Below are 19,421 nucleotides of genomic sequence, written 5' to 3'. Positions count from 1 at the left end.
CCACCCACAAAGGGCTCAGAAAACTCCCACTTCATAAGTGAGACCTTCATCCAGAGTTTTGCTGGAGGTTTCCCTGAAGAGACCTAAGGTCTCTGGTATTTCAAGACCCAAAACAACAAAAGAGAGCCCTGTGCACTGTTTTTATTCCTTTGACGTTTTCCTGTAAAGCTGAAGGGTGCCGCAGCATGCTCAGTTTCATACAGATTAGCAGCCAGACGCTGTCCTAGGCTCTGGCAGTGTAAAGGAGACCTAAAGTCAGAATATCAGGACACTTAAGGATTTCCCTTGCCTGGGGAAGTCCCGGGTAGCATAGAGTTGCCAGAATGGGACGCACTCTGTTGTGACTCAGTGGGGCGCTCAGGTGTGTGGGATGGGGGATGTGCACTTTGCATGAGACAGTCATATGTGTTTATCGTGCTCAGAGATGGGCACATGTGTGTGGCATATGTTCTCACCAGCCTTGTGTGCAGTGCACAGCACACCCCCTAGCTGCTACCCATCTTCTATGCACAGCATGGTCTCCCCAGCATAGGGAGTAGCAGGGTCACCACCACTGACTGCATCTGCAGATCAAAGCTCTATGGAGCTGGCCAGCACTGGGACTGGCCTCCAGCTGGGCTGCTTGGAGGCGGGGCCAGTGCTAGCAGAAAGCAGACAGATGCCTGGGGCCCCAAACCTGTTCCACTGGGATATTATTCAAATGCAGCATTCTCGCTATATTTCGGAGCCCCCTTTGATTTCATTACTTCCCGGAAACCTCCTACCTTTGGAGGGGGTGGGGGGTTGCTAATTGCTGCACAGGATGCAGGCTATCCCTAAATGGGAAGCTGTCCGCTGACAGAGCTGCCGCTAGCAGGCTCCATTGCAGATGCCACTGCATGTATGTGAGTGATCTCCCTGCTGTCCCACTGACAGGTTCTAACCCATCCCCAGACCACATGGTGAGGAGATCGGCTCATAAGCAACAGAGCTGGTTCTCTCCCCCAAGCCTGCCTTTGACTTGACTGAACAGTCAACGCTAAATGCTCCCTGAGCTGCCATGTAGCTCCTGGCAGCTCCTTTCATGCGCCAGCCTGACCTGGGCTTTCCTGCCCCTAGTGACTGCATGCATCTGTCAGAGCCCTTCAAAGCAGCTCTTGATGGATGCGTTTCACTGACCCACAGCTTCAGGAGGCTTTGAACACACAGGAACGGGCTTTACAGGTGTAAAACATGAGTGACTCCATTGAAGTTGTGGTGGATAATCAGCTGACCGGGAGCTCCCAGTGCAATGCTGTGGCCAAATGGGTTAATGTGATCCTTGGCTACCCACACAGAGGAATCTCAAATTGGAGTAGAGAGGTTATTTTACCTCTGTGACCACTGCTGGAATATTGTGTCCCATTCTGGTGTCTGCAAGTCAAGAAGACAATTGATATATTGAAGAGGGTTCAGAGGAGAGCCATGAGAATGATTAAGGGATTAGAAAACCTGCCTGGTGCTGATAGACTCAAAGAACTCAACCTATTTTGCTTAACAAAGAGAGGGTTAAGGGGTGGCATGATCACATATCTACATGGGGAACAAATATTTGATAATCGGCTGTTCAATCTTCAGTCATGCAAAGAAAGGTGTAACATGAGCCAATGGCTGGAAGTTAAAGCTAGACAAATTCAGACTGGATATAAAGTGATAATTTCTAAATTTTTAACAGTGAGAGTAATGAGCCATTGGAACAATTGATCAAGGGCTGTGTTGGATTCTCCGTCACTGACCATTTGTATGTCAGGATTGACTGTTTTTCTAAAATCTCTGCTCTAGGAATTAGTGTGGGGAAGTTCAATGGCCTCTATCATACAGGAGGTCAGAACAGATGAGCAAAATGGTCCCTTCTGGCCTTGGGATCTATGAAGTCAGTGCAGTTACATTGATGTGCAGTCAGAAAAAGTCAGATCAGAATCAGGGTCTGAGGTTTCCCACTGCTGAGACAAGACCTGAACAACTAGATTTCAGCTAAGTAGTTATTAAACCTCCATAAACAGCTGTAAAATAAGGGATGTGTGATAATAATACTGACTGAGCACTTTTAAGCATGAAGCAAGTGCCCACTACATTTCATGGAGCTTTACAAATGAGAAAACTAAGGCAGAGAGATTAGTGAGTTACCCAAGACCCTAGAGTTACCCATTGTCAGAGCCGGGATTAAAACTCACGATCTCCTGGGTCCCAGATCTATACTCGGAACTTGGCACCAACAAACAGTCTATTTATTGAAGATCTTCATTTGATCCCCATTGCTGATCCTTTGATCCAGAGGGTGACAATTCAGCTCAGCTGAAGGAGCTATCAGGGCAGGAATAGGAAAGCAGACACAGTCCAGTAGCGTTCATGTTCACTCCCAGGATCTCCAAATCAGGGAGGGTTTGGTTAGGGCTATGCTGAGATCATGGGCAAAAACATCAGTTGGCCCAACTGAGGCTTGTTAGAAGTTGCCCAGCACAGCCCCAATGCAGAGCGTCTCGTGTGGCAGGCAGTGGGGTGCAGTATGGAAGAAGCTGGCATTACCGCTACCTGATCAGTAGCTAAGTACATGAACTGACAGAGGCTGCACTAGCTACAGGCAAACAAGGAAGATGCTAGGGTGACAGATTTGGCCCAGGCACCCCCGATGGAGGAGTAGCTGAGCCAAACCTGAGTGGCACTGTGACCCCCATAAACCAGGTTATGACACCATTCCCTTAAATTTGGTCCAGCTGCCCTTCCATCATGACAGAGGGGCAGCTGGGACAAATTGGAGTGGCATGGCAGGGGGGAACCCTGAAGTGTTGTGTAGGGGGCAGACTGCCAGGAGGGGCCTCTGTGAATTGAGACTCCAGGGCTGTTGAGCTCTTACGTACTTTTATACAGCACCTCTCACCTAATAGGAATGAATTAATATACACAGCAACCAGGAGAGGTGGGTCAGGATTATCATCTTTATAGAGAGGGGATAGGACATGCCCAAGGTCACAGAGAGTCAGTAGCAGAGCTAGGACTGGAATCCAAGTTTCGTCACTCCTGGATCAGCATAATTTCCATTGGATCTCTCTGCCCTACTGTAAAAATAATACCAGGTTTATACATGAGACAACTATGCTTTTGCTTTCATTCAAGGAATTTTTTCAGTGGATTTCTATGGCTCACACAGGAATCCCTTACATCAGAAAGATCCAACAATGGAAAAACCCAGATCTCAGCTCTGTAAATGTAGAGGAGATTCTCTTCCCTCGTGAACTAGGAAGTGTTTCCTACTTCCCTTCATCTTAGGAGGAAGCTCAGTTCTCAAGGACTGGGATCCTCGAGGAAGAGGGAAGTTTCCATCTATTTTTTGTGAAAACAATTTGTTGGGGGATTTACAATTTCCCCAGAGTGTCAGAAAGTGGGATCAGCAGCCATGGGACACCTGGAATGAAACTGAACAGAAAGTGAAAATGACAGGGCTAGTGTCTTTCTCTGAGCTGATGAAGGTGCTGAAAGAAACCACACCGGATTATTGATACAAAGAAAAAAACAGATTTTAAAATTCTTTCCAGTTGACTAATCTCTGGGCAGGGACTTATCAGTGATGCAGGGACATTCGTCTCAACAGCATCTCTTTTACTTTAGCAGGTAAGAAATTGCATCTAGCCAAAAATAAACAAGAGACTCTGATTCACCGAATTCTAGGGCAAGCAGTAAGTGGGGTGCCCCGTTGCCTTATATGGGAGCTCAAGTGGGTGACTAGATATCTAGAACTGAGATTTGGGGCCCACTTCCATTGTATTGAAATCAACGGAAGTTAGGAACCTAAATACCTTTGAGGATTTGGGCCTTTGTGCAACTGCGTGTGGGCACTTGGCATCATGTTGACATGCCTACAATCGAAAATTGTCCCTTGGCCCCAGTTAGGTTTGGGACTTCTATTGCAAAGCACTCTGGGTATAGCACAAGAGGTGTTATCTGCCAAAAGTCTCCCCAGGCTGGTGTTCTGGGAGCTCTACCCCCCACTCTCTCTGGAGGTGCTTTGAGCTCACTCCTTGCTCCCATCCTCTCTGATCTCTGCCGTCTGTGCTTGTCCCCTCAGGTTTGGTTTCAGAACCGACGGGCAAAATGGAGGAAGCGAGAGCGCTTTGGTCAGATGCAGCAGGTTCGCACCCACTTCTCAACGGCCTATGAGCTGCCCCTCCTAACCAGAGCAGAGAACTACGCCCAGGTGAGTGTCCCCTGCCCTGTCCCACTCCGGCCTCTTGACTGCCCTGTTCAGCTTCTTTCAGTCTCCCCCTCCCTAACCCTGAGGCTATCCATCATTGTGATGCACTGGGGCAATGCTGGCCCCGCTGGGAGGTAGTGGGCCGAGACCAGAGTCACTTCTAGTGTCTGGGCAACAGATGCCTGACACAACATTCACTCATAGTCCCTTGTGCTTCCCACAATAAGTCGGTCCTTCTGCTGAAAGACAAACTGTACTGACCCTGTGAGCATCTCAGGCACAGTCTGGGGTAGCACAGTGTGGAGCTATACATCATCCTCTTTCAGACTTACCTCTGTGGTGCTGCCTACAAAACACTGGCAGCTGATGACTGCTATGCAAGTGGTGCAGTGAAGCCACTGTCTACTGGGCTAATTCTGCTCCTCTTGCTGTTAACTTGTACTTCCCACTGCCCCCTTCATTTGTCTTCCCTGTTGGCTTCTCATGTCCTGTCAGAAACCTAGATTGCAAGCTCTCTGGGGCAGGGACGGTCTTGGTGTTTGTACAGCACCTAGCACTGTCAGTTCCTGATCCTGGATTCTACCCCAAAGTGCTGCCGTAATGCAAATCAATACATAGATAATAATTATCATTACACAGCTCTCCCCAGCTCTTAAGAGTGGGCAGGTTGATCTAGATTTCCCATGCCCTAATATAGGGCTGTCCTTTTCAGCCTCCCCTAGGGGCGACACCAAGACCAACCCGACACCAAGCAGCAAGGACAATGCTTCATTGGCCACACTACATTCATTCCAATTCTGTTCTATTCAGTTCTTAAATTATATTCTGTTCTGATCCCTGGATATTTTAGCTCCTGAAAACATTTAATTGGTTTAGAAAAGGTGTGACTGGACCCTTAAACAAATTCTCCAGATGTCCCTTCCCTTTTAACACTAGTCCCTGCCTGAATCAAGTAGGAGTCATTAGGCGCAGGCTTCTCATCTGTTTCAATCTCCCAGGACAAGCTTGTCCCTCCGTGATATCACCTGATGTAGCCTTCTTATATATTCAGGCAGGAGGAGACACCAAACACCCTGCTCAGGGATTCTCCATTTAGCTAGATACTTGTATGTCCCCCTGCAGCACAGCTGAGCACCTCATAATTGGCAATGTATTTATCCTCGTAACACCCTATGAGATAGGAAAATGTTATTACCCCCCATTTTACCCATAAGGAACAAAGGCACCAAGAGGCTAAGAGTAGGAGCCACAAAAGTAAACCCCAATAGGCACCTAAGCCCCTGTTTTAGTCACTTAAGTTCCTATTTTGGCTCCACTGTGGTCCACAAAATTTCCATCAAGTCCATTAGATACCATAAACTCACTCAGTGACTAAGTTTTCAGGGTAAAAATTCCTTTGGGGCTTGTGTTTCTGACTCTGAGCATGTGCATTGCTGCTTGCCTCTAAGTGCCCGTATGCCTATCTCCCACCTAAGCTGTGGAGCAATTCATAAACCGGGGGAAGACAGGTGTTTGGCCACTTAAGTCGCATGCTGGGCCCAATCCCGTAGATGTGCTCAGAGGCTGCCTGCCAGATCAGGTCCCATTCAAAGCCCAGAGTTATTCTCACACTCTGTCTCCCTCTGGCCCACTGACTGTTCCACTATGGATAAATACTTAAATAGTCATTGGACCAGACAGAGAGAGAGAAGATAATTCCCTAGTCCAGTGTTGGGACACCCATCTGGGAGGTGACCCAGGCTCCAGTCCCCCTGCTCCAACCATTCTTTCATTATTTATCATCAGAATAGATTGAGGGAGTCCCCACATGAGACTATCCCATAGCTCAGTAGTTAGAGCACGCTCCTGCGAGGTGGGACACCCCTGTTAAAATCCTTTCTCCCCCTCTGCCTGCAAGGGGGGGAACCGAACCTGGGTCTGCCACATCCCAGAGAGAGGTCTAACCACTGGGCTAGAAGGTGGGGGCCCCTCCTTGAGCCATTTTGTGTGGAGCACACAAAACTGTTTCCCGCAAGAAATGTCTTAGGTGCCTAAGCCACCTGACTCCAGGCAGCAGGTACCCTTTCACGGATTTCTAAGCAGAAATAGGCATCTCCTTACAGCTTGCCTTCCATGGGTGGGGGAGGCAGAATTAGCATCTCCCGTTGGCTAACTTAGCTCCCCACCTAGTGCTGATATTTGTGGATTGCATTCTTAGGTGCCTATCTTTCCCCATTCATCGTATGTGGGGGCTAGGCACTTACCTCTGGCTTTCTTCCAGTGTTCTTCCTGTGATTGTCAAGTTGCCATGACACTCACCATTGCAACGCCTAAGTCCCGTTGGGGATCCCACCCTGAGTGACATGCCCAAGGTCACACTGGGAGCCTGTGGCAGAGCAGAGAATCAAACCTGCATCTCCCAACACTTAGGTCTAAAGAGTGACCCAGACTTCCTCTCCCATGTTCTCAGAAGGCTGCCAAGGGAAGGACTCAAACTCTCAGTGGTAGTTGGGTTTGGTGGCCACAATATGTCCCCTTGAGCCACCCAGTCTTTGTCATGCAGGATCCAAGAAATCCTGGGGTTTGCCAGGTCAGATGTTTTACAGCTGAGCTTTTGCTCCCCTCAGCTGCTGGGATTTCCCCTCCAACCCTGAGCTGTCAGATGCATGGTTGGCCTTCCTGGAGAGCGCGGCAAGCCGGCTTTCCTGCATCAAGGCCAAGAGTGCTTGACCTTTCCCCTTGGTTGGCTTCCCCTTTGTATTGGAAGGAATAAGAGGCCCTTATTAAACAGCTGAGAGACACCGAAGGATCTTTCAAGCAAAGGACGCACTAGACCACACTTTGTAACACTCTCTCTTCTGCCTTTGTACTTTCATCGCCTCCCTCACTCCTCACCACCTCCTCCCCCAGCCTAAAAAAATGTACTTTGCAGGAGGTAAAAGGTCAGTAGTGGAACAGAAGCCAGTGATGCTGCCGGGCTGTGGAATGTTGGGCTCTTCACACTCTCGCTCCATCTGGATCTTCTCTTGTTGCATTCTTTCATCTCCCTCCCCCCCACCCGCCCAACACACCTATTCCCCAAGGAAGGGCCTCCCGTTGCCAAACACCGCTCTTCTTCTGCAGTATCATTTTGTTTTATTATTAAGATTCAGGATCCCAGATGGCCAGACACTTGAATCTGACTTTGCTTTCTGGGGAGTGGGGGGCACAAGCAGGGGTTTCCTTTTCTCTCTCTAATCAGCCTGCATATGCTAAGCAAAAATTAAGGCAAGCAAATGGGAAATGGTCTGTCCCAGAGACTGCATGCTGACCACACCTGTGTCTCTTTGACAAGCATACTGGAGTGCTGCAAACACTTTATTACCTATTTGTATTACACTAGTACTTAGAAGCCCTAACCAAGGTCAGGGCCCAACTGAGCCAGGAACTGTAATACTCCCAAACGATGGGAACAGCCATGGGTACTAGGGTCGCTCCCCAATATGCCCACCTCTTCATGGCCCACTTTGAGGAAGAATTTCTGGACAAATGCACAGTGAAATCAATGGTATATCTAAGATACGTCAATAATATTGTCATCCTCTGGACAGACCTAAACTCCCTCATAGATTTCCACCATCCATCTATTCAGTTCTCTCTCAAACACTCACTCCTGCACCAGCATCAACTTCCTGGACACCACGATCAGCTTCAGCAATAGAACCCTACTGACAACTACATACAAGAAACCCACAGATCACCATCCTTACCTTCACAAATCCAGTAACCACCCCCAAGGCCCCAAGATATCTGTTATCTACAAACAGGCCCTCAGATATCACAGAATATGCTTCAAGGAGAAAGTCTAGGATACCTACCTTAAAACAAGGACACTCCACCAGAGAAGTAGATCGCATCCTGTAATAGGCCACCCAAATACCCCAAGAGAACCTGCTTCCATATCGGAAAAAAAACCAACCTCTGACTGCACACCCCTCATTGTCACCTATCACCCCACACTGGAACCCATGCAGGGCATCATTAAACAATTACAACCTATGCTCGATGGGAACCACATTCTGAAAGAAGTCTTTCCTTAATCCACACTTCTGGCCTTCAAACAATCCTCCAGCCTCTCCAAACTCATCATCAGAAGCAAGGTCTTCACAGCCCAGGACCCACAAACTCAATGCAGCACCAAACCCTCCTATAACAATAGATGCAAAACTTGTAGACATATCTCCACTGCTTTAATGATCAACACCCCCCCCCAACACACCTATCAAGATTAATTGGTCCTACTTATGCCTATCACAACACATGGTATACCTCATCCAATGGACTAAATGCCACAATAACAACTACATTGGCAAAACCAGAGCATCACTATGCTCTTGCATGAACTCACACAGAAAAATGATAAAGGATGAAAACAACATAACACCTACGGGTGCACACTTGTCACAAAGTGATCACTCCATATCTGACCCCTCAACCCTTGTCCTCAAAGGAAACCTGCACATTATCTTCAAAAGACGAGCATGGGCACCTACATTTTCATAACTTTGCTAGACACTAAAAAGCACGGGCTTAATAAAAACACTGGATTTATGGCTTATTACAACAATCTGGCCAGTGACCACAGGGGTATTAACGAGCCACTTTGCCGTAGAATATGCTAAAGAATCTGTTCCTCCTTGTATTTAGCTGTGACACTCTGCGTACCTTTCCCAGACCTGAAGAAGGGCCTGGTGTAGCTCAAAAGTTTCCCTTTCACCAACAGAAGTGGGCCCAATAAAAGATATTACTTCCCCCACCTTATCTCTGTAATATCCAAGGTCTAATACAGCTACAACGGCATTGCAAGGAACTGAATAGTCATACAACAAGAAACAAGCTCTGACCTAAAGTGCTTGCAGTCTAACTAGAGAAGGCAAAGGGGGCGGACAGGAAAACGTAGGTGAAGAGAGGTGAAATGGTTTGCTCAGCATCACACAGTAGGGCAGAAGAAGACCCCCAGTCTCCTGAGTCCCAGTCTGCAGCCCTATCGACTAGATTCAATGCCTGTCAGTCAGATTTAGTGTGAATGGGTGCTAGTCCACTGACGTCGCTTTTCCATTGGGTCTAAATGTGACCTGCAGGCTTTGAGCAGTAATTTCTGGTCTGGATTGCTTAACTTCTAAACATAATCTGTTGTACCAATAAGTAATTAATTCCCCAAGAAGAGATGTGCCTTGTAAGGGCCTTTACTTAAAGGAGAACGTAATATCCTGGTGATGGCCTTTCTGTATTCCTGCCCAGGACTGTGGAACAGCCAAAGAAGCCTATCTCAGAGAACCTATTGCAGGTTTCAGCTGGAGCCCAGTGCACATTGGGAAAGGACTTTGCGGATCTACTGGATGCTCTGAGGATCCCCAGACAGTACCTCCTATGGAGGCTGTGTAATTTGTTTTTAGAGTGCTCTCAATCTGCTGGGACATAAGAATGACCACAAACATTTTTCCCTGCATAAACCAGCATTCTAGGTTCTGCTTTTCCTTGGCCTCAAGTAGTGACCTTGCTAACATCTATAGCAGGGCAGAGAGCTGACCTCCTTGTGCTGCTTTAGGCATTTGTGGTGTCATTCTTTGTTACAGGGTAAATACCCTGCACTCAAGTAAAGGCACAGTGATCTGCTGTCTGATGAACCTAGTGCATAGCACCTAATAGTAGCCAATTCTGAGACTGGGGTCAGTTGCACTGGGAAATCCTCTGAAAACTATGAGCCTGCTAGCAAATGCTCAGGATGTCATTGTTCTTTCCCTTGACTTGATAAGCCTTCCTGATTTATGTAGATATCATCTGAAGTCTACGGAGCCTTCCACTTAACCAATGCACTGGTTAATTTGACGCCCCTCTTTAATTTGAACAAAATCTCCGGACATATGAACACAACCTCTCCCCCCTTCAGTTTGATCATTTCATGCCTATGTTACAAAAAGGGAAGCTTCTCTCCCTAGCTAAGGTAAGTTCATTAGTCAATTCATAAGGAAATTCTGTGGAAGTTGGAAGATGAAAGAGGCCAGGGACGATCCAGGTGGTGATAAAAGAGTACAGCTACTGAATTAGCATTATTAGCACACCCATGTGCCACGCCTGGTGTGACGTGCACACTGCGTGGTTGCATGGATGACTTGACTGAGCACTTTCACCAACCAGCCTGCTAGGAATGGACTTGATGCCAATAGAGCAGATTCCTCTGCATTTCATTGTTGATCTGAGACCTTATGTCATATTGCCATTTTAACCTGTCCGTCAAATTTCTCAGGTGAAGGGAGGAAGGAGAGTTGACTCGGGTCCCATTTCCCTCCTCCTCCCTGCAAACCACCTGCCTAGCACCACAACGGGAGCCCCTCTCAGCTCCTTAGCCTGCACTTTAGACAGCTGAGAAGCGTTGCTCCCTAGCACCTTCTCCCCAGTTGCCTCGGCTCCCTCACCAGCCACACCTTCAGCACACGACTGTTTCTGGCTTCCACAGCAGGAAGTACCTGGCTTAACTTCTTGGGCTCTGCTGCTTCCCTGGGTAGGGCAGACCCAGCAAGTGTAGAATCTGGGGCAAGCCTTTCCCACAGGCCAGGTCAGGAGGGAAATGTCCCAGAAGCAGGCTGGGTGCTTCAGGAGGACCACTCAGTGCTCCCTGTCCTCTCCTCTTCAGCAGCCTCTCCCCAAACCCAGGAACCCATCCCCATGGTGTAAAGCATCTTGGGATTAGCTAGTATCCCTATTCACTGAGCAAAACAGCATGGCCCAACTTCAGCTCAGGTGGTTTTGAGGCTAATATGGCACTCACTCCTTCACTCATGAGTCTCCTGGCTGGGGGATGCTCTGTATGAATCCAGACACACCCACCCAATGTCTCTGGAAAATGTTCCTTAACACAGAACTGGATTTACTCCCCACACACATTTAAGAATTCTCCCCCTCTGCTCTTACACCTTTCCCTTGCTCGGGGGTTACCTACACCAAGTTCGTGGCTAACGGGCCTTCTTTCAACCCTATTACCTGGCCAGCAGGATTGACAGTCCCAAGTGCTCATAACCAACCCAGGAACAGCAGCTGCCAGACGCCAGAGGGCTGCCGATGTTGCTTGTGCTCTTAGCCCTTTCATTCCCATGGCTCACATGTTCTTTCAAGCTAACCCATTCCAATGGTCAGCAGGTGCTCAGTGTATACTGGGTCATGGGAGCAATTTTCTGGCTGTACCCAGTATATTATGTCAAGCTGCATTAAGTGGAGTTTAAAATGAAGGGCTGTGGGGACTGGAAATAGACACAGCACATTTTCCCTCTAGGTCTTTATTCAAATCTAGGCCAGCTTGGCCCAGGTTGCAAGTTGTTCTCATGCAATGGCTGTTTGGGGCCCTTGTGAAATGGGCTGATGGTTTTCAGTCCAGTTTTTGGTGGCCAGGTGTCCACAGCACAGCTTGCATTAGCTGGCCCCCTTGCTAATGGTCTCAGCTGGGAGACTGAGGACTGACTGGGCCACAGACCCTGACTGTCCCTCTCCCCTCTAGAGGGGGCCCCTGTGGGTCAGGGTGGAGGCCCATGGGGGCGACAGAAGCCAGGACTGTTCCTCCCTGTACTGTACCAGTTCTTCCATCTCCAGGGCTGCCCAGGAGCTAACACTGTGGTTCCTTTTCCTCCCTCAGATCCAGAACCCATCCTGGATTGGCAACAATGGCACCGCCTCCCCCGTGCCCGCCTGCGTGGTCCCCTGTGACACAGTACCTTCCTGCATGTCCCCCCACGGACACCCCCATGCAGCTGGTGGTGTCTCCGAGTTCCTGAGTGTCTCCGGCCCTGGCAGCCACGTGGGACAGACTCACATGGGCAGCCTCTTTGGCACCGCTGGGATCAGCCCGGGCATCAATGGCTACGAGCTGGGCGGCGAGCCTGACCGCAAAACCTCCAGCATTGCGGCCCTGAGGATGAAGGCAAAGGAGCACAGTGCTGCCATCTCCTGGGCGACATGACAGGGCTGCAGCCAACGCCCTCAAGACACTGACAGAGCAAACGGGGACAGCCAAAAAAACCCACCCTCCGCTTGGACTCAAGCCAGCCATTGCCTCCTTGGGGAGCCGAATGCAGCACTTTTAGCTACAGCGAACACGTACCTTACCGTAAGTGGAGTGTTTCAAACGTACACACAGGGAGCTCCCAGCTTCCTGTGCTCAAGCAGGATAAGAGGAAGTGGCGGAATCGCTCCTATCCCAGCTAGACTTGTGTTTTCTTCTAACAGGTGGCGTTTCCCTTTCACTGTCATGCTTGCGTTTGCCAATGACCAGGGCATTTTTCTCCCCGTGCCAGAGCGGACTTTCCAATCAACCGCCCATCATTTTCAGTTGATTTCCCCCTCCCTCCACCCATGTGTTGAAGTGTTGTTTCTAATCCATTTTATTCTGTCCCATACAGGCAACAAGTGTGGGGGGTGATGCCTGGCACCAGCAAGGAGGCACCTCCTGGTGGCGGGGGAGGGGGCCGCAGGGCCATCACTCTTGGCCTCCTAGCAGGAGTCACAACTAGCGATTTGAGTTTGCAATAGAGCTGGGGGGAGAATCTTGGTCCAAAAGAAAGAGAAATTACCCTCATTGACTCCTGCCCTGGTTCCTCTCCGTGTTGCACAAGCTTAGCTGAAGCAAGGACTTGCAGAGACGCTAAGGGAGGATGAGGAAAGGGATGGCATGTCTTTCCCTACAGAGCTAAGTACCACCATTGCTGGAAAAGCTTGAAGTTACAGGCTAAGACAATCAGCTACACCCTACTTCACTCACCTCCATTCAGGCTCCCTAAGGGAGATAGCAGCTTCTCTGCCTTTTAGGTGCTCAGAGGGGGATTAGCACCCAATAAGCTAAGGTTCCTTCGCCCCGTCTAGGAAATAGCTGGCATTAGTTGGTTTGTAAGCACAGGTCCACAGCAGGGAGGGAATGGCAGGCCTTTAATCTTCCATCTCTTTTAAGAGGTGTTTACTGGGTCAGCAGTTACTGGCATCTACCTACAGCTAGCAACTGTATAAGTGCAGCTGCTATGTGGGCCCTGCCCAGCATGGGTCTGTTGCTCTTCATAGCAGAAGGGAGGTTCCCTTGAATTACAACTCAGGCACTAGCATGCGACCCTGCTTGTTGGCTTTCATGTGTGATGGAATCCCCCACGCACATGCAGCTGCTGTCCTGACGTCCGTATGTACGGAATGATCCCTTGTCACTTCACTACCATCCTCTACGGAACAGCATGCAGTTGCGGGGCAGTGGCCTCCAGTGTGCATCCTCTGAAACGCTGGTCAGCAGGGTGCAGATGGGCAGAACCTCCCTGGGCTCTCTGTGTCCTTTGAGTCAATGGCACTTCTTGATTTCTCTCTGTGGTTCCTATTTGTTTCCTGTTACCTGGGGCTGCATTAACTATTCAAAGTTAAACTGTAAACGGTTGGACGAGTTTTCCCCTGCAAGGCCAAGTTCTTCCCAACCTTTCCATGGAGTCTGTGGTGCCAGGGATAGTCTCAGAAGCTCCCATTGCACCACTGCTTAAAGCCATGGATAGTTGAAGCAGCACTAGAAACAGCACGGGGTAATTCTGGCAGTGTATGTAACACATGCACATGCCTCAAGAGATGATGTTAAACAGCATTGGCTAGGGGCAGCTGGCTTTGGCACCTTGGCTCATGAGAAAGAGAAGCTGCATCATAGCTTCATCTCTCTCTTTGTCACAAGAGCTATGGCGGACCTGGCTATCCCATGTGACATGGAGGCTCATTTCATTCCACGTGCAAGTCCAGTAACTTTCGGAGCATTAAATCAGGATGAACTTGGCCCAGCATGTTAGGGGCAACAGGGAGTGTTGTTGTAGCCATGTCGGTCCCAGGCTATTGGTTGTTGCGTTGGTTGTTGTTTTCATTTCCTCCGCCCATTGCTACTTGGTTTTACAATGTGGGTGAGGTTCTTTCATTGGACCAACTTCTGTTGGGGGGAGAGACAAGTCTCTCCCCCCAACAGAAGTTGGTCCAATGAAAGACACTGCCATAACTCCTTGTCTCTGGGTGCTAGGAAGTCAGTTCATTTGGGAGTATTAAGGGTTCTTTTCAGAGTCTCGTTTCATAATGGTTGGACTGTCTCCAAAGAAACTACTTCCAAAATTCAGGTTTCTGGCTATGTGTATATATTATTATTTATGTACTGCCTAGCACACTGCTGTGCCCTATATAAATAATACACCTATATTAGATCTAACATTCACATGTATTTATTAGACTAAGTGAAACTAATACTTCTGTCTCTTTTTTCCTCAAAAGTCTTTGGGGTCAGTAGAATTCTAAGTGAAGCTTTCCCCCACACTCAGTGAGGGAGGTATCATGCATGTATCCAGAAGTCCATGTGTAATAATGAGTCTATGTCAGCCAAGGATGAACAGGAGTTGTGCCTCAGGGTGGAAGATTAGCTTAATGATCAGCCAGCAGTTCTCAAACTTCATTGCAACCCCCTTCTGACAACAAAAATTACTACACAACCCCAGGAGTGGGAACTGAAGCCTGAGCCTGCCTGAGCACCACCACCGCGGGGGCCGCCAAAGCCTAAGGGCTTCAGCCTTGGGTGGGGGGCAAGTCTAATGCAGTCCTGGTGACCCCATTAGAACAGGGTCACAACCCACTTTGAGGTCTCGCCCCAGTTTGAGAACTGCTGGATTAGGCACATGGTCCCTGCGTGCGTTTTCAACTTGCTGAAACAAGGCTGCCTACCACATCAGACAGAGTCACAGGGGAGAACTTAAGCCCTTCTTGAAAGTTTCTCCAGTTTTCATGTATGTTTTAAAGAGATAACGTCGAGGTTAAAAAACAAACAAACACATTTTAACTCCCTCTTCCACAAAAAAAACAATACAACACCTCCCCCCCCCCACCTAGTGTCAGTAAAAGCTCCTTTCTCTAATAAAAATGGAAAGGATTTTTAACCTCTAAAGGTCCGGAGCGTGGAGTAGAATCCAGGTAGATGGTTCCAAGGGCTTGTGCAGAGCCACAGGCTCCAGTGGAAGGACTGGGGCCCAAATTGACTTTTCCCCACTGTTGCAGCTCATTTAGTTTTCGCCCCTCACTCTGCATCATCAACATTGCTGGTCTGGTCACTTTCACCCTCTGTTTCTCCTGCCCTAGAGCCGGCTTGCGTTGGTTGTTGTTTTCATTTCCTCCGCCCATTGCTACTTGGTTTTACAAAAAACCTTTTAAAATAACCTTATTTAAGCAGAAATCTAACAGCCAAGCCCCCAGTGTGATGCTGGGGCAGATCTAGCGGCCACTCCAAACCCCCTCAGCCAGACTGAGCAGCCCTCTGTGATTTGAAAAGTGCTTCTGCCACCCACTGCCCTGTAGAGAAGAAAAGAGACAGGACCCAGCTGGGATGACTATAAAGAGGATCCCTTACTGAGTCTGTTGGACAAAGACAGACCCGGTGGTTCACTCTGGCTCCCTAGCTCCCAGCTACTTAATGTCACCAACAGGCTCACTAAATCCAGGCGGCCTGAACTAAGCAGCTGTTGGAGGGACTGTTGACTACACTATCCTCCCCATACCAGCTGGGGCTCCGCAGAGCCCCGGCCTTGGAAAAGGAGCAGTGTTCTCTTACATGCCCCTGATCTCACGCAGTTTGCTAAAGAGATGCTAGATTTGGGGGGGACAACAAACCTAGCCTATAAATTTCAGCTGGAATTTGATGGGGGGGGGCATGGGGGTGAAGGGAACATGGTACAGTTCTTCTCCTCCCCCATTAGCCCAACATGTGCCCTTCCCCTCACCCCCCTCCCCTGAAATGGACTCACATCTGTCACTGAAAGCGAGGTGGTCCTGGGCTAAGTAAGGACAGTTCCCAGGACATGTCTGCCTTAGCCGATGATTTACCGCTGAAGGCTGCAGAGTGCAACAAACATGCTCCCTCCTTATATGTCAGGCAGAAGCTGCCTCTCATAGGGGAACTACAAACAGCCCCAGCGGGAGGCAACGCCCGTGCACTACACGCAGAGTGGGGACACGTGAGGCGAGCTGCTCTTAGCTACATTTCTAGTGAGAGACAAATATTCCCGGGGGGCGGGGAGAGGGGCTGTTAGGGGGAGTTATCTCGACAGTTATAAGGGAGGCAGTTTTAGAGGAGCACAAGGTAGGACTGGGCCCGATCCAGCAGGGGACTGAGCACTGTCCACTCTTTCCATATAGCAGAGACATGACACTAGCAGGGTGGTTCAGCCCCAAATTTCACTTACCCTAAAACCCTTGCACAACATATTCTTTAGAGTCATTACATTTATGTTGAAAACAACCAATAGTGCCCAGCTCTGTGACCTCAGCCAGCAAAACACAGTGACTACGTGACATGGCATCCCAAATGAAGTGTTCGCACGTTAGTTAAGCAATACCTGCCACTGCTTCAGTCTGGCTCGCTCAACGGCAGCTGCCATCTGCGTGTCACTTCTGCACAGGGCCCCAGTGTTGATGCCCCAAAGTAAGGCTGAAAGAATGAGTGCGGACATTTGAAAACATCAGAAATCACTTTCGCAGCTAGGCAAAGAGGCGTCTATGCGCTACGCTGAAGCAATTTCTTTAGTTAATTTAAGAATTTGTTTTTACCCAACTGTTAAATTAACTAGAAAAACAAATATTTTAAAATCGAGTGCTTCCTTTAGCCCAGCTGCAGATTACTCTGCTTTCCTAATTACTGTAATGGCACTGCTGAGTCTTCACGCCTCCTCTGCATTGAGGTGCCAGGATGGCACCTTTAGATGCATGTTTATTCTCTTTATGACCCTGTCAATACGTCCTTTAGCTTGGGCTTTTCTCCGCACTATAATTTGCCATTGTGATGATTTTGCGCTGGCCATGCCTTTAGAAAGGAGAACACACCTGCCATAGTTCATGAGACACAAGGCACCAGCCCACAAGTGAGCTCTTTGGGGAAGGGACTGGCTTTTTGGTCTGTGTTTGCACAGCTCCTCGGATGCCAGAGCCCTGGCCCAGGACTGAAATGGCTAGGTGCTACAGGAACAACACTAACAACAAGACTATCGGGTGAGGGGATTTTCAAAACAGCTCAACAGCTGTGTATAGTGAGCAGGAGAGGCATCTCCCTCTTGGGGCCTCGGCCCACTGCCCGCAATGGGGGTTTGCTGTCCCCTGTGCTTGCTGCTAGTATCCAGAGGCAGTCGATTTACAAAACTTTCCCCTGAACAGCAGCGACTGCGGCCATCCAGCCATGCCACCAAGAGGGATGTAAACAGCAGCCACCACCTTGCTCCACCATCATTAGAAACACAAGAGGGGGAGGACATTGGGGTTTGGAAATGGGAATGGGCAAAATTGAGAGCAACAGCAGCATGGTTTTCAGAGCTGGTTTTACAAGCAGCGGAGTATAGATCGCGACCCAGGTGCCTGGCAGAACAGCTTTGTTGGGAGTAGAAATGCTTCTGTAACAACTTGCAAACGTTTACTCATTACCCTTGGTCCCCAGGCCTGTCCCCCCACTGCTTGGCTTGCGGACTGCTGTCCTCTGCCAGTCACCAGGAAGGGCTGCCACAGACCACACTTCAAGAACCACTGCGCTTTACCCTAATCCCACTCTAGAGGGCATGGAGATGCATTTGCTCCAGCTCTGTCACATGGAATTTGCAGGTCTCTGAAAGGGTATGAAACGCCACTCTGCGGTCACAGAACAAGCATCTTAAAGAGACCACTGGGCTGTGTGCATAGGTGAGTGTTGAGGCAAGAGGACGTGCTTCCTTCCACCCAGCAGGTTCCAAAACTCCTCTTGGCCAAGCTCCTCATAGGCCCTTAAGCCAGCTGCTGTGCTTGTGTTGTTTCCTTTAAAAATGTGCTATGAATTCAGAGACTCATCTCTCAGGCTCTTGTATTGCTAGTTCCCTGGAACAGCGGGCAGAAATGTCAAGTCAAAGGAGAATTTGCTTGACCTGTTGTCCTAGAGCTAGAGTCTGGCCGGTCGTGTCTAGATAATAAAACACAAGAGAGAAAAGTGTGTGTGTGTGTGTGTGTGCGCGCGTGTGTATCCATGTGTAAATATGTCCATATGTTCCAAGACATGGGTGGGAGGGGTGTGCATTGTATGCATACTGTATATGTACAGTATGTAAAGCATGAATGCCCTGCACGTATACATATGCAATGTGTGTTGTGTGTACATACCACTGTATCTGTATGTGGTCAGTGTGTATCTGGATAGTGTGCATTGTACAGATGTGTACATACAGTGCAGAGCGTGTCTGTGTCTGGGGGGGGGGTCTTTTCCATGTGTTCCTTTTTGACAGCATACACCCAGACATCACAGTATGTTGTAAAACACTCTAAAAACAAACAAAGGCGAAAAGGTAGTTTCCTGGAAAGGGCTGCAAAAATAATCAAACGGCCGTGCAGGACTGTGTTTATTTTGCTGTTCTGACTGACATAGTGAAAAGCAAACAGATTGAATCAAGGATTAAACCCAAATGGGAACTGGGGCAGAATCAGCCTGAAACTCATTCCGGCAGTTTCAACTCTGCTGATGGTACTGCAGGGCGGTGAAAGACCGACCTTATACCCTAGTAACTCTTTGCTGGTAACATGATTACCCACCCAATCCCACATAGCTAGATCCATAGATAGAGCTAGGACTTTTATACTACTGATTTTGAAGGACAGTTTTCAATGTATAATAATATATCAGTTTAGGTGTGCAGTGTTTGAAAGAGAGAATGGGAGAGAAGGAGAAAGAAGGAAAACAAACCTCAATCAATATTATTGGCCTTGCTGTAAAATATTGTAACCTTGTATAAACGCAACTTTTTTTTTTAGCTTAACAGCCTGGGGTAGAATATATTAAAAAAATAAAATTAAAAAAAAAGTTCAGGAAAAAAATGACTAAAAAATCATGAAAAGATATTGCAATGTGAGGTTTGTGCCATACAATTTTACTGCGTATACAGACATGTATTACGAGTTTGTTACAGTGTAATATTAAAAAAAGAACAAACCGCTTTGCATCTTGGTTCTTTTTGAATGATTTTGGGAGTAAGTTATTGCACTTCGAACTTTTTTTTTTTTTTTTTTTTTGTGAGGTGGGAGGGGTTGGAATATCTAGGTGCCAGTGTTTTTTTAAAGGAGTCAAAATGAACTGAATTACTCACAGCCCTGTCTGAGGAGACCCAACTGTTGTTGTTGTTGTTGTTTGCAATAAACTCCTTCTCTTCTCTCCTCCCAA

The 19,421-nt window shown here is 48.4% G+C and overlaps 1 protein-coding gene across 2 annotated transcripts in view; it reads left to right on the top strand.

Annotated features, from left to right (window-relative positions):
* Positions 1–19,421, top strand: part of ALX4 (ALX homeobox 4) — a 70,396-nt gene extending 50,975 nt beyond the window's left edge. For both annotated transcript variants that reach the window (XM_084632306.1, XM_084632307.1), the window contains 2 exons: positions 4,082–4,210; positions 11,853–19,421. In XM_084632306.1, coding sequence (XP_084488432.1) covers positions 4,082–4,210; positions 11,853–12,176 — 453 coding nt within the window. In that variant the 3' untranslated portion in view covers positions 12,177–19,421. The remainder of the gene's footprint in view (positions 1–4,081; positions 4,211–11,852) is intronic.

This window comes from Lepidochelys olivacea (assembly GCF_965140295.1).
Source record: "Lepidochelys olivacea isolate rLepOli2 genome assembly, chromosome: 6".
NCBI lineage: Eukaryota > Metazoa > Chordata > Testudines > Cheloniidae > Lepidochelys > Lepidochelys olivacea.
This window is presented reverse-complemented; position numbering and strand designations above follow the sequence as displayed.